Genomic DNA, 15,991 nt, shown 5'->3' with positions numbered 1-15,991 from the left:
GGTCTTAAAGACACCGTGAGGAAAGCTTGCACTGTTTGATTATAAAGTTAAATGTACAAAAAAGGCAGTTTGAAAATCAAGTAGAAACATTTAAAAACAATTTACAAATGGACAAAAGTACAAAAAGAGCAACAGTCACTCAAAAATGAATCAAAGCAATGTCTTGAACATGGTCCATACATAGGAAAGGATGTACATCAGGTTACTGTAGGTTAACATGGCTGTTTGGCCGGAAATTGTACAGAAAGTATCAGAATATTTTGCATACATTCTTTTTTCTCTTTTTTTTTTGGCAGTTTCAGTTCAACTCTTGTGTCTAGAAAAAATAGGTTAGATTCTGAAATACACGGGAAAGTGAAACAATGCGAGGAGAAGACGGTGGACGGGTTTCATTTTCACGCACTTACACGGACATGTGCACATCGTTTTTGGGCAGCTTTGAAAATACATTGGCTCTCAATGAATCATACATTCATCACTACTCTAAAGTGTAGATAAATAATATATATATATATATATATAGATATACAGTACTTGTATCCTGCACCAGCAGAACTCAGGACATGAACAGGCATCATTGACGGATTGGCTTTTTAGATCAAATAGATTAGTGGCGTTAGAGGGGCAGTTTAGAGGTAGCCTTGTGTCTCACCGTTGACTTCTGGAGGCGGAGTCAAACTTCTGAGCCCCAAAAGTGTTGCATGTTATAAATTAAATACAGTAAAATGGGACATAATTTGCTGACATATAACAGATCTTTAATATTTGTTTTAAATCACAGTGGCATCAGAAACGCAACTTTGCTGTAGTTGAGTTTTACTTTCAGGAAAGGAGTAAATGTTTTTCTTAATGGGGCTGACTTCTAAATGAGGATGGTCAAGTCAGAATGAGTACTAACAGCTGACCAAGGGAAAACCAACACAAAATGGAAGGTGAGGCATTGGAACCATGATGAGGTGGTGAAGAGAGCGCTGTCTTAAAACGCCGGTTCAAAGTCTTCCGTATGTGTTCAGATGCACTGCCCGCTGCAGCATCGTTCACCTTGTTCTCCGGAACCTCTTTTCTGGATTTCAACATTGCCTTCATTGCTTCACCTGTTCTAGAAATCATTTCTCAACTGTCTGGAAACGACACATGCTCTGCTGCTACTAACTACTGTGCAATTATAAGGCAAATACATGAAAGGTTGGATCTATTAAGTCTTTTCCACCCCTGCTCATTTGACTGCAGAGACCCTGTAGCAGGAACACAAGAAAAACAACACTGATTTTTCATCATGAGCAGGTGTGTGGGGAGTTGATTCTGCTGAGTTTAATCTGCCATCTATTCACGTCACATGTGCTCTTGCCATGTCGGCGTATACAAAGCATGCAAAACTCAAACCCGATTTATTTCACCGACTTGTTTTTGGAAAAACTCAGGTCAACGTCCATCCTGTCCCTCGGATTCATGACACACTCCAACCATGAGCCCTTGATGTTTGGCGGATGTTCTGCTCTCTGCAAACACAGACACTGGTCGGGCTTTAAAAGTGCCGTGATGTCTCGGGACCGTTCTATGAAATGAGTTTTTGAGTCTATGTTTTGGATAATGTTAACAAAAGACAAAAGTAAACAGCAGATGTACAAGAATATAGCATTTGAAACTATGATGGTCTCGCTTTGACACTCTCCAAGCACGTCCTTGGACCAAGAACCTAATTTACAGCGGCAAGTCGTCGAAATGGTTTCCTCCCTTTGGAGAGAAGTCCCTTTCTTTTTTAGGAGGCGTACATGTCCAGCCGGACCCCGTAGTGGCAGGACATGAACCTGGGATGTGTGGATGCGCTGTAGGAGAGGCTGCTCCTCTGGGCGGACCCGATTTTTCCCGATGGAACCTAATGGGAGACCCGTAAGGGACAGTTGAGGGTGTTAAAAAGCCAGCCGTCTCTCACACCTCAGTCACTACTCCCCCCTCCTCTCAAGTCCTTTCTGTCTCAGCAGGGCCACCATAGTTCTGACGTCTACCTTCCTGGATGTAGACCTGTGCCCTCTCCCCACCCCTCCATTTTCCGGCTGCTATGAATAATCTACCACAACACAGACTCAATAGCACATCAATGCTCAACAGTGACTATCAAAGGCAGCTTTCCTTGCACATAAACAGATACATTTGCATTTTGAGGACATATTTATACCACATTCACCTCCTTTTAGATATTTACTGATACAATTATTGACAATGATTGGGTTACAGAGAAACCACGGGTCACTGTCCTCATCTGTAATCATGAGCTAAAAGGCGCTCTTGAATTGCACTTTGGTAAAACATGGGGTTGAAATATTGTTTTTTTATATTGGTACATATATATATATATATATATATATATACATGTATATATGTATATATATATATATATACATGTATATATGTATATATATATATATATATGTGTATATATATATATATATAAATAAGTGTGAATATAAGTGATATACCAGATCATGTCAAATCAAAAAAAATTTAATTTAATTAATGCATTAATGCATTAAGCATTAATTAAAGTTTAATTTTGCTTTAATTTTTAAAGTAAAACTGTCATTTGAGTCACTCAGGTTTGTAATGATGATCACAGTATCTTCTGTTTCATAACTTTAGGGCCACAAAGGACCAGGCATTAAAAACCAGCTGCACCTGGCACTCTTGAGATTTTGTGTAGTGGTTAAAGTTGAATTATGCTTTATATATATATGTATATATATATATACATATGTATGTATATATATATGTATATATATTTATTATTATTAGTATAGTATGTTGTCCAAAATCACAGAAAAATGTTATAGTATAGTATGCTGTCCAAAATCACACAAAAATGTCATGGTATAGTATGTCATCCAAAATCACCCAAAAATGTCATAGTATAGTATGTCGTCCAAAATGTGAAAAAAAGGTCATAGTATAGTATGTCTTCCAAAATCACCCAAAAATGTCACAGTATGGTATGTAGTCAAAATGTGTAGTTTAGTATGTCGACTAAAATTTGACAAAAAGTCATAGTTTAGTATGTTGTCCAAAATTTGACAAAAAAGTCATACTTTAGTATATCTTCCAAAGTTTGACGAAAAAGTTATACTTTAGTAAGACGTTCAAAAGTTGACAAAAAAGTCATACTTTGGTATGTCGTCCAAAATTTGACAAAAAAGTCATACTTTAGTATGTCGTCCAAAATTTGACAAAAAAGTCATACTTTAGTATGTCGTCTAAAATTTGACAAAAAAGTCATAGGTTAGGATGTTGGTCCAAATTGGCCAACAAGTCCAGCTTAGTATATCGCTCCAAATGGATAAAATGTCATAGTTTAGTATGTCGGCCCAAAAAGTCACCAAAATGTCATAGTTAACATGTCAGTCTAAAATTTGACAAAATGTCATAGTTTAGTATGTCCTCCAAAAAGTCACCAAAATGTCATAGTTTAGTATGTCGTCCAACAATTGACAAATAAGTCATAGTTTAGTATGTCGTGCAAAATTGGACAAAAAAGTCATGGTTTAGTATGTTGTCCAAAATTGGACAAAAAAGTCATGGTTTAGTATGTCGTCCAAAATTGGACAAAAAAGTCATAATTTAGTATGTCGTCCAAAACGTGAAAAAAAAAGTCATAGTTATTGGCTGAGATGAAGCATGTTTAATGCTCCATAAGTTTAAACTTTACAGTCATTCTTTCCAAACACTTCCACTGTAACACGACGGGACTCAAACCCACAACCCCTGGGTGACGAGGTCAGAACTCATCCCTGAGGCCACTGAGGCTCATCGTCTTTGTTCTTGTCTCATCTTGGATTAAACGATGATTTTCAGTGTGTCGTCCAAAAAGTCATCGTATAGCAAAGTGTGGACAACTTCAGTGTAAGATGAGACTCTTGTCTTCATGCTCTCAATCTCAAGTTCTTGGTTTCTCATCTTGAGTTTTTCAAAATTTCAACCGCTGAATTACAAGTTTGCTCCTTCATCAGTTCCCTTGTTTCCTCTGTCACTGTTGGGAGAACAGTGCTGAAGATGGTCCAGTGGACTAGGACGTCGCAACACGGGAGGTTGCTGGAGGTATGTGAGTGTCTGTATGTTTGTCTGGGTGTTTAAAAAACACATAACCAAACAAAACTACTTCCAAAAACGAAACCTTCGTCGGTTGCGTCATTTCACTTTCAATGAGGATTTCAACTTCGTTATCAACATCTAGGAAAGAGCTAGCATTGAAGAGGCTTGAAAAAGCCTCAAAGATGCTAGCTTGCCTTTTTTTTGTTTTATGTGATGTCAGCAAACATAATCTATAAAACAATCAGAGATGGCACAAAAAATTCATAGTTTAGTATGTCGTCCAAAATTTGACAAAAAGTCATAGTCTAGTGTGCTTCTCCCAAACCTCTGAGAAACAGCGTGTTTTAAAGTTGTCATTTTTCAAGAACCATAGATGATAGAGCGTCAGGAGGCTTTCAGCAGCTCCCACATTTAAATTTGTGAGAAACGGGTGGGAATTGATAGAGAAATCACAGTTTTAAAATCACCTTCGTCTTGATTTTTCCAAAACTCCAAAGCAAACTTTTAACATGGGAGTGAATGAGAGCTTTGACCTGCGCTTTTAGGTGATTTTAAGAAAAACTGCAAGTCATATGTGTAGGTTGGAAATTGTGGGCAGGAGAAGAGTTTGTTTAAAGATTTTTGTGATTAGATCTCAGCAGTGTCTCAGTCTAGCGCCATGCCTATGGACGCAATACACACTCATTGTAAAATACCTCCAAAAAAAGTGTAAAAACCGTAATATAGGTGGTATATTAGGTGAGAATAGTCCCAAGTCTTGTGACCTGTTTAAAGTTACAATCACGTTTCTCTAAGTACGACAACACTGTGATGCTCCAAAATGGGCTCGGTTTTTCTCCTTTTTTCGGGCCATTTCCCATTCATGTGTATGTGGAATTTCCTTGCAGTTTTTCATCATTTTTGTCGCCATGGTTACTTGAAAGTCTTAGAAAAGTCAAGTCGCACGTTTTGATATAACGTGTGGGGGTTTTCTCAAAACTGTGGGAGGAGTAACGCGGCGAAAAACGGCGGAAGAGGAATAATATCATCGAGAAGAATAAACGTCAGTAGAATAACAAGAGATGCTAGCGCTGCAATGCATTCTAGTGAGAACTCTAGAAAGTTCTGACTAGTATGCCTTGCAGCAGCAGGCACTAATAAACGCAGCACGATTACAATAGATGCTTGCGCTGCAATGCATTCTAGTGAGAACTCTAGGTTCCCACTAGTACAAGGCCGATTGAAGGAAGTTGGGGGCCCCAAGCAAAATGGACATGGAGAAAGATTTTAGATGTTGCCCCGCTCCAACACACCTGATTCAAATGGTCAGCTCGTCATCAAGCTCTGCAGAAGCCTGATAACGACCCATTCATTGGAATCAGGTGTGGACCAGGATTGGGAAACAGTGTGTTAGACTTAAAGCTGACCTGAGAACACATCCCGGGATTAAGATCTCATAGTCCAGCTGTCTGGAGGATCCTCGACTGACAGTTATACACTGCTCGTAGTTCACTTTAACATGTTCCCGCACATAGTACGATGAGGGAACTGGGCCGACATGATTTATCTGCAGAGATAAAAAAAAAAAAGAAGTCAAAAAACAAGTGTTGTACACTTGTTACATAAAATGGTTGAGAAGCTGAAGAAGGAAGAAATGAGAGAAATGAGAGAAAGACAAAAGTGTCACTTACTGTGTTTCTTTGCAATTATACAGTTTATCTATGGACACTTGTAGTTTTTCTCCTTTTGCACTTTTGCGTATAAAAGAGTGCCACAAAAAAGCAGCAAGGGGTTTCTCACACTGTCCTGTTTATTATACATACAGTTAATCCTATCAGACAGACTAAAAATTCATGTTGTGTCTTTATTTTTCAATTCAAACCTGTAGTGTTGTTTCTGGGAAGTGAGCATTGTTATGTCAAACTCATCTGAAACCACTTCTCTAAAAGTCATGTAGAAATGTCTTAACAAACAGCAGTCGTGAAGAAACAGCAACTGACAAAAAGAAAATATACAACTGCGAAAAGAAATCACACAAAGAAAACAAACGCCATCAAGTTAGAGAGCAAAAATGCATCAGGCATCTCATGATGAGTTGATTCTTTACATATTTTAGATATATTGTAGAACCAAAATCAAAACTTCAAAAAACTTCATACACAAGAAATATAAGGCTCGAACGTTTGTGGGAAAAAGTGAAGTGTGTAGGATTTAGGGAGAATCTATTTACAAACACTTAACGCAGTATTAACGATAATGTTTTTATCCTTTTATAATCACCTGAAAATTAATATCTGTTTTGTTCTCATTACCTTAGGGTTAGGGTTAGTTTCTACACCAAAATAATAATAATACTGTATATTGTTGACGACACAGCTAGCTAACTAAAACATTTATTTATAAACACAGAGGCTCATAAATTCTTGTATCCTGAAAGCAGCCCGAAAATGAAATTCTTTCCGTCTGTTCCTCATCAGTCGTGGGCCCAATTATTAATCTACAGAAACAGTGAAAAACACAGGTCAGTTTCCTCATCTAGAGTTAGATGTTGGCATGTAACCTATGCAATCTGCTGTTTTCTGCACTCTAGTTGCAAAATATATAATATTACACTGCCTACAACAGCAGACTTTGTGCTGAGGCCCATTTCTATTTCTACACAGCGAGGCAGGCATATTTAGGTTCGCAGCTCTCTATGGATGGTATGCATGAACAGGAAAATGTCTTCATTCAGAGCATTTGTGCATTACTGTTGACCCAGTGCATTTAAGGTGACTCATTCATACGTAACAGGATCCTTTACACAGCCAGTGTTGGCTGCCTTTGTAAACTCAACCATTGTGTTAAATTTAAAGCAGGATGAAACGTTATCTTGTTGCTGGTCAGGGGGGTAAAGAAATCTGATATTAATTTTCTCTTCTTGACTTGAAGAAGAAAAACCGGTGGGATGGGACTGTGCAATAAAAACAGATTTGCATGTCAAATGTAAACGACGCAGGAAGTAAGCCAGTGGAAAAACTACAAAGCAGGAGTCAAAAGTTGCAGACAACATCAAAGCCAGTACACTGTCTGTTTTGGCTACGCAGGAGGGCTGATCAGTTTTGGTTCGGATATGTATCCACTGCAGGACTGTTGCTCCAACAATCATTAAAAGCAGCTGTGTCTGTCTTCAAACAAGATACGTGTTAAAGCTTATTACTCAGCTCTGTCTGGAATCTCCTGTTATTTGATAATCAGAATAACCTTTATCTGTACATTATTCTCATAGGTGGCACAGTAGGTGGGTTAGTGTATCACTGGAGGTTTTCAGGTCGAATCCTGGTTCAACTTGAGCCTTTCTCTGTGGTGTTTGCATATTCTCCCTGTGTGTGTAGGTTGTCTCTAAGTACTCCAGCTTGGTTGTTTGTTGTTGTTGTAGTCTCTGTGCTGTTTTTTTAGACATGAATTTCCAGAAAGTTGGGTCCAAAGACATGATGTTAATTAATATGACTTCCCAGTAAAATAAAGGTTAAAAAGATCCACAGTTCAGGGTTCACATACGATAAACAAATAAATAAATAAATAAATAACTAGCAGAAGATTGTCTGGGTTGACGTCACAACAGCGGGCAATCTTTGGAGAATTCAGACAAGGGGACGTCAACTGGCGTGATAATACTAGGCTGCAGGCAAGATGATATTACCCATAAGAATCTGCTGTATCATATCTTTTCCTCTAAAAGAGAACATCATTTACAAAATCAACATTATGTTGTATTGAAGAAGCCCTGAAACTAGCGATTGAGGCCGTTAACTCGTCAGGAACATGTTTGCTGACTTTGTAAATCTAGTGGAATTTCATTTCCAATTTCCTTTTGAGTTATTTTTGTAACCAGCGGAGTGACACCTTGGTGGCAAATCTTTATATTCTTACCTTCTGTTTAACTTAACCTGGCAAACCAGACGACTATGCAGAAAAAAATGTTATATATGGTCTATGGATTCCAGGCACCCGCCCACTCACTTGCTTAGGGAGTTTCTCCTCCTGCATTCTCCCATGAATTCATTCATCCAGAAATTAGACTAGGGAGCCAGAAAGAGATTCTAGGGAGAATTTCCAAATGAACGTTTGCATTCTCACATAAAGCCCCTCCAGAGTTTCTCTAAAATGTCCAATATTCACCGCTGAAAGCAGCTACTGTGAGTGTCTCTGTCTGTTCATCCTGTGATATGCTGTTGATGTGTCCAGGCTGTAACCTGCTTCAACCTTATTATTACATTACATTACATTACATTACATGTCATTTAGCAGACGCTTTTATCCAAAGCAACTTACAATGGATTTGAGTACAATCAGTGAGGGGTGGAATCGAACTTGCGACCATTGCGACCATGATGTTTTTCACACATAGGGTACCGGTCTTAACCACTGAGCCACTCCACCCCCCTATTATCTCATTATATGATATGCTGTACATTACGTGATACATGGTCCACAACACTTATATCTGTGATTATCAATATATTGCAAGAAAATCATATAGAGATACATTACTATATGATATCTGCCTGTCTGAAGAAAATATAACGTCTGTGATTTCTCTACTTATTCAGCACAAAGTGCCTAAAGTCTATGTATTGAATGTGGATGGGCATCTCTTAACGTATCTTTCTCCACCGTTATCCTGCTGTAAACTTTCTCTTCTTCGGCCACCCAACTTTCCCCGGCGAGTGAAACGGGCAGGGACTGTTTTTTAGATAGCCTTCTTTCGTTAATTAATATATTGATATTTGCCCTGGCGTATCGAGAAGGAAGGACGACGATATATCACCGAATCTATATTTTGACCCACCCCTAATAAGCTCTATAAGTATAGAAGATAATGTATGAATGTGTCAATAATCGCGTCCTCAAAGTCTTGATAGTATTTAAGAATAACTGAGCAGCATCTGCGATGGATACTTATCCCCTCCATCCTGTCAGCACCTACAAGCACACAGGGTTCACAATCACTGACTCACCCTGGTCCGACAGCGAGGATCTCCATCGGGATCTGTCAGTTTACCACCATATATCATCGGCAGCTCCTCTGCATCGATGTACTTCAGTAAAACTTCCTTCCAGTTATCTGTCAAACCAGAGAAACAGCAATGCATTTAACCTAATATGAACTGGGCATTTGGATAAATGCGAAATATTCAGAAATATATGATGCAGTGACATGTGACGTGTTTCACCTCCAAGAATATGAATCTTTTGTCTTGTGATCTCACTCAGAAAGTGCTTCACAAGGTTGTAGGCCACAGGAAAGAGTTTGGGTGCTACAGGAGAAATATAAGTACAAATCAGATGTTAACCTGTAGTACACTGAAAAAAAAAAAAAACAGGATAGGAAAATACAGAAATGCAGGTGGAATCAGTGCAAATTTACCTTTAATAACAAACAGTCTCTTCAAACCTTCAGGGTAGTTGTCTTCGAACATCTGGAGAATCTAACGGCACACAGGAACTCGCTCAGGTTGGCTGTTATGTGTGTTGTTTGTGTGTGATTGTAGGTTACGCGTGTGTGTGATTGTAGGTTACGTGTGTGTGTGTCTCTGCCTACCTCCCCATATGTTTCTATCGCAGGCTTCCATAAGTGTTTCAGACCTAGACCTTCAACATCATAGATCATAGTGATTGACTCCACATTCCTCCCCAACTGGATGAAAACAGAGTAGGAAGAAGAAAGAAAACTTTTAATTTGTAAAACTATAAAATAAAACCTAAAGGCAGCTGTAGTTCAGGTGAAAATGCCATGAAATCAAGGGTTTATGGTTCAATCTAAGAACAGAGGGACCTCAATTCTATAGAATTTGAATGAATATAATACTTTAATTAATGGAGGGGTTAAGCATCTTGTGCTCACTGTTCACTCACCCTCTCTGACTGGCGGTCACAGTCCTTCTGCAGCATCTCACAGTCTCTTATTTTGGACTTGATGAAGTCTTGTTTGGAGGCAGACAGGAAGAGGCCTTTAGGATCCACCGGTCCAATCACATCGTACCAGATGGGACTACCCTCAAGATCATGACCACACATCCCTCCTGACAGATACTTCTCTATCACCTGCAAACACCACCCATTTTAAACAGTCAGCAGTTAATCGGCGACCTGCTGTTTTTTATGTTTGTTGTGTGCGTGTGTTCCAGGTATTACATGACTACATGTTGTATGGTTAGGATGAGGTTAGGGTTAGGTTAAGGTTAAATTTAAGGTTAGGCCAGCAGTAGTTATGGTTAAGGATAGAGTAACTCTCCAGGAAATGAAATGTCCTCTCAAGTCATGAAAACCAGACTGTGCGTGTTCCTTCTTTACCTCCGGTGGACGCCATTCAGTGATTATTGTGTCTATTTTCATCTGTTTCCTAAACTCCAAATGCTGGAAGAGAAGATGGATGTATGTTAAGACAGACAGTACACGACAGCTGATCCACACATGTATAACATGATGAATTAAGGAGCTTAGGAGGTTTTAGACGGTAGACGATGTAAAACCTGCCTCCTCAGCAGGGAGGGGATCAGTCATGTGCACATGCTTACAGTCACAACAACAAACGGGGAAAGAAATGTTTCAGCCAGCTATTGTTTTCCTAGTTTTTCCCCAGATATTTCTAATATTTTTTTCTTAAAGACCCAGTAAAGTAAATAGAGTTTCTCCTCTTCACAAAATATACATGTTAGAAATGAGTGGTTGAGAACATGTGAAAGACAATTACAACTGTGGAGTAAAGAATTATGGAGAGAAGAATAAAAAGTCTTCTGTTTGTCAGGTGTGTCTAAAAATATGGCTCCATGAATCACCTAGTTAGTACAACTTCCTCCTCAAACGCTCACTTTGTCAGTGTTTGCATGTGTGCTGTGAGTAACTGTACCTGCTCCCACACTACTTGTGTATGTGTAAAGGCTGTTTTTGTAAACATGTTGAGAAGACGGCAAGTTAGGACAGTGCATCTTGTCAATCAGCTGTACAACGTATTCTTCCATCTTTATCTAATCCCCTCAGGCTGCTGTGATGACTCAGTTTCCCCACAGACAGACAATACAGTGCTGCTCCTCTCTAATCTGCGGCCACTCCTATACTGATGCACTGAGCAGTCTGGAGGAGGTAACTTTCACACAGTATACAGATCAGTGACTGAGAGAGAAGGCATTGTGGTTACATAATATCTGTATTGTATTTTATACATAAAGAAAGAGAATCAAAAGTATATATTACCTTCCGCAGCATGGCCTCAGACTTCTGCAAATTGAAGTTTCTGGCTAAAAAAGAAATAGAGAATGAAAGACAAATTAAGGCCAACATGATAGTGCAAAGACCTGTGGTATACAAGTAATATGAAATAGTATTTGAAAGAAGAAATAAAAACTGAGAATACTAAAAACTAAACTGTGCAAACTAAGAAATATAGTATAGGAAGTTCCATGAGAAATGTAATTGTTATTAAAAGATAGTCAAATCTCAAATTTTCTAGACAACTTTTTCTAGTTAAAAGTCTACAAAAGTTTCAACAAAATAAGTGTACAACTGATTATGAAAACATGATCATGTGGAAGTTACATAATTGTATCTTATATAAATAAATAATAAATGCAGTCTCTCTAGAAATAACATGCTACTTTAGGACTGTATAAAAACCACTGTGTCAGTACGACTGATCTCAAACTGACACAGAATACATTGTCTAGTGTTCCTTCAAAGGTGATTAGCTGTGCAGCTTAAAGTCCAGTGGGAAGTGAGACGCTAAACTAACTCTGGCAATGGATTTTGACTGTGGCAGCTAATGCTCCATTCTGAAACCTCAAGTGCAGCTGTGAAGTTGCAGAGTGACCCAAATTTACAAAAGCACAAAGTAGAATCTGGCAAAGGACTGGCCCCTGAATTATTTTGGGTCTATAATAACCATTAAGCCCTAACCCAGTCAGTTTTGTGGTCAATGATTTTTTTGGTGTATGTGTCCAATAACACAAACAATAACACATTAATATCATGACTCATACAGTATATTTCTTGGAATTACAAGATATGGGTTATCTTGTAGAAAAGGCTGGTTTGTCTGTTCAAAATAATATTACACATTACAGAAATGCAGTAAAAATAACCAAAATGTATGCATGTACTGAATTTGCTTTTATTATTATATGTTGTGAATTGGATTGTGATGGTTTGTCATCTTTAAAACGTGGGTCCCTCGTCTCCCTGTTAGTTTCCAAGACTATGTTCTGATTTCAGACGAAAGTGTAAGGTAACCACAGTGCAGGCTTAAAGACGTGGCCTCCAGTGATGTAATAATAAGTGTGATAAAGAGTTATACAGCTTGTGGCTGGTACGAGACCTCCCTATGCATTTCACCTCATTAGATAACATTTTATTACACTTCCTTCTGACACACCACAGATCCACCTTTAATGACACTTTAGAACAGTGCACTTTGTGACATGTTGTCATCTTTTAAATCCTCACCCTGCATTTTAAAAGAAGTGAAGAGAATAACTGGTAACATTTTGGTATTAAATATCTGATCATGTCCTGAGACGACCTTTTGAGAGAACACCAAAAAGAAATGGATATATTTAAGAATGATTTAGATTTCATGAACAAATACTACAGGATTTAGGACGATGCGAGAAATGTTGTCATCACAAAGTGAGTCTGAAATCTGGTACAAATATGATGTATGACTGGTCTTGTGCATCTGATATGACTGTTATATTGGATACGACACAGTCACAGAAGAAGGAATTGGTGTTGTTGCTCTTATTTAGAACAATACATTCAGTCTGTTGCGCATTAAGACATACTTAACCTGGGTTATGTGTGCCTTATACTGTATATAAAATAATTAAATCCACCATTTGGTTTGTTCCAAATTAGAACTTTCCCCTTAGAGGGCCCAAATTAAAGCTTGATAGTGTACCAGAGACTAAATGTTGACACCAATTATATTGCATTGTATGTGGATCCCAGGAACTTTAACATAATTCAATAACACAATAACAATAAGTATGCATGGGAATCACTACTTATTAGAGCTGGAATGAATGGTTTATACAACGGATTAAACTGTTGATTATGTTCTCGATTAATCAATTATTTGTTGGGTCTATAAATGTTCTTGAATGTTTTGTCGACAAACCAAATTATTCAGTTTTAATATTTAATTTTTTTATATGGAGTTGAAAAAAATGGTTGGCAATAAAATTAATAACGTTGTAATGATGTTTACTGTGCACCACATTGGGCTCTTTGCTTTAAATCAATTAGCAGACTATTCCACGGCCCGAGTAAAACAAACCCTTCTCTGTGTTCCTGTGTGGAACTGTGACGCTGACCTTTGACTGAGACAGAGCCGTGTTTCACAGCTGCTAATTTAAGAGACCAATATCCTCTCACTAGCTTTCTGAATTCTTCTTATGAAAACCCTAAATCTGGGGAGCAACAGGTACATGGTGGACGAGTGTCTCTTGGTAGATGGACTGTATCACATCGTAGTGCACCTCTTAATGCGCTTATCAATGGATTAGTCTGATACATGTGCTCGACCTCTCCTCCAGAACTAATCACTGCTCTTCACTTCATTTCCTCCAGCGCAAAAACTCAGCCTGCTAACGAATATCTGATTGTGGGAATTACTCAAATTTAGCTTGAAATTCTGAACAAAGAAGCCGAAGCCTGGTTTAGCTGTGACTGGATGACTTTGGAGGTCAAGGCAGCTTTGGTCTGTCGTCAGTTGTGGTTTTATTCAAAAGCAGAAATCTTGCGAGTCCCTTCCGCTAACACGTGTTTACATGCATTACGTCAAGTTCTTTAATGCACAAATGCAGTGACACCGACACATTTTCATATCTGAATATTTACCGGAGGAGAATCTCACTTTCACCACAAGAGATAGATTTTTGGTTTTCTGTGAGTGACGGCTGTAACCTAAAATAAATCAGCAGGTGCCACATCTTTTTTTTTAAACCCACCTCTGAGCCAGCGTAACAGGAAGTGGTCATGCTGTGCAGGAAGTTGTGGAAGAATGTCTTGTATCCTCTCTCGAAACTACAGCCAGAGGATGGAAGGAAGATATGAGACTTGAGAGATTAAAATATTAGACAGATGAGCCTGAGGCTAAAAATCATTCTTGGAAAATATATATTTTTTGGTTAAACACTGTTTAAATTTTGACTTGGTTGCAGTGTTGAATAACCCATTTCCATGGGTTATTCAACACTGCAACCAAACCTTGTGACTCTCTGTCACTGTGACACTGCTCAACAGATATCTTGTAAACATTTCTCTCTTTTTTACATGGACAGAAGAACAGTGAACAAAAATATATGGACAATTGAACGCTGTCTATACACTCAAGTACTGATCACTGATTATTGATTGGTAATTATTGATTGGTAATCAGGGCTGCAACTTACAATTATTTTCATTATCGATTAATCTTGTTTAGTCCAGAACATACCTGGAAATGATGATGTCGTTTTGTCAACGAACCAAAATTATTCAGTATAAATGTTTTTTTCACCAAAATTATTCACATTTAAGGAGCTGAAAAATCAGAGAGCTTGTTTTAATTATTGAAAAACAAAAACATTAATTGATGATCATAGTACTTGATTAATCGAATAATCATTGCAGCCCTATTGTTTTTATGACTTCACTAAATGTTTGCTAAATGTTTTTTGAGTTGCAGTTTGTTATACATTTAAGATGGAAGTTTAGTTAAAACTGAGACTGTATTTACATCTCTAAATCACACAAAATTGAAATAATAATCAAATATCACATGTACAGAGTAGGGACACACAATATTTGACCTTTGCCGATATCTGATATGCCGATATATCCGGAGTGCATATACAGTATATGGGTTTTCCCTGCACCCAACTGCAGAGGACATTTACTCTCTTTTCTGTAGTGAAATTAACATAATATTTTTCAAACTCATGATGCACTAGATGTAGATTAGTTTCCTTCATTGGGCAAAATGAATAAACGTAAAAAAAATAGTTATATCAGCAGATCTTGGCGTGTTTGCCGATATCCGAAAATATATTTTAAAGCCGATATCTGCCGATACCGATATCATGCCATATCATTTCGGATGGTATAGGTTATTGCAAATAATCAGTGGATTAAGAATATGATGTAAGGATTTTCGTGATTCAAAACGTAAACCTTGGGTGATATAATGATGAGTAACCGTTACAAATGAGTTAGAAACAGGTAATAAACTGTTTACAGAGGGTTTCTCTACAAAGACTATTAGGTCATTACAGTAGAAAAAATACGTGATGCGATTTTTTTTTACTTTATTTTTAATTCATTCGATTTAAGAACTTACCAGCTGTAGTGCTTCAGCCTGTTTGGGACTGAGGTCTCCGACTCTTCCGCTCATGACAGATGACGTAAAAGAAGGGCAAATCAAATTGACTGACGGAGACGAGAGAACCAGCTCCTTTTCCAGACGCCTCCTCACCTTGATGCTCCCGCTCAGTGATGCTTCACTGTCCAGTTAATCCCGCTCAGTGATGCTTCGGGGTCTCGTTAATCCCGCAGTCAGATTGCCTGCTGCAGGTGGACGAAACGTAAACACGAGCCTCGCGCCGCCCGTTTTACATCCAGGCCAACCGGCTGAGTCGGCCAAAGATAGGAGACGTAAGAGGATGGTTACTCTGAGCAAAAAGCAGGAACCACAGATAGGAGAAGCCACGCCCCTTTGCAAAATCTTATATAATAAAGTTATCTCTTTTTAATCCATAACGAAGAATGAAGAAATATTCATAAATATTCACAAATATTTATATTATATAGTCCTACAAATATTGTGATTCTTTAACACCAGTTTCATTGTTTGGCAGAGTCATGTTACTTAGTAATACATTACTGTAATTGTAAAGCTTTACCAAGTAAGGAGCAG

The 15,991-nt window shown here is 38.1% G+C and overlaps 1 protein-coding gene across 1 annotated transcript; it reads right to left on the bottom strand.

Annotated features, from left to right (window-relative positions):
- Positions 1–5,851: 5,851 nt before the first annotated feature.
- LOC122769224 (SEC14-like protein 2) lies at positions 5,852–15,735 on the bottom strand. Its single transcript, XM_044025596.1, has 10 exons — positions 15,416–15,735; positions 14,046–14,121; positions 11,296–11,339; positions 10,396–10,458; positions 9,958–10,146; positions 9,644–9,739; positions 9,470–9,530; positions 9,276–9,359; positions 9,060–9,166; positions 5,852–6,556 (listed from the first exon to the last, which is right to left on the bottom strand). The coding sequence occupies exons 1-10, from the start codon at positions 15,467–15,469 to the stop codon at positions 6,533–6,535; spliced, it is 798 nt and encodes a 265-aa protein (XP_043881531.1). The 5' UTR covers positions 15,470–15,735; the 3' UTR covers positions 5,852–6,532.
- Positions 15,736–15,991: the final 256 nt, after the last annotated feature.

This window comes from Solea senegalensis, linkage group LG5 (assembly GCF_019176455.1).
Source record: "Solea senegalensis isolate Sse05_10M linkage group LG5, IFAPA_SoseM_1, whole genome shotgun sequence".
Classification (NCBI taxonomy): Eukaryota; Metazoa; Chordata; class Actinopteri; order Pleuronectiformes; family Soleidae; genus Solea; species Solea senegalensis.
The sequence above is the reverse complement of the archived record's forward strand: the minus strand, read 5'-3'. Positions and strand labels throughout refer to the sequence as shown.

Excerpts from the sequence above, each read along its gene's own strand:
- LOC122769224 (XM_044025596.1), bottom strand. The coding sequence starts at position 15,469 with ATGAGCGGAAGAGTCGGAGACCTCAGTCCCAAACAGGCTGAAGCACTA. Across the intron at positions 14,122-15,415 it reads AGGCTGAAGCACTACAGCTG|TTTCGAGAGAGGATACAAGA; the intron begins GTAAGTTCTTAA and ends CTCTGGCTGTAG. Across the intron at positions 9,740-9,957 it reads GTGACCGCCAGTCAGAGAGG|TTGGGGAGGAATGTGGAGTC; the intron begins GTGAGTGAACAG and ends GTTTTCATCCAG.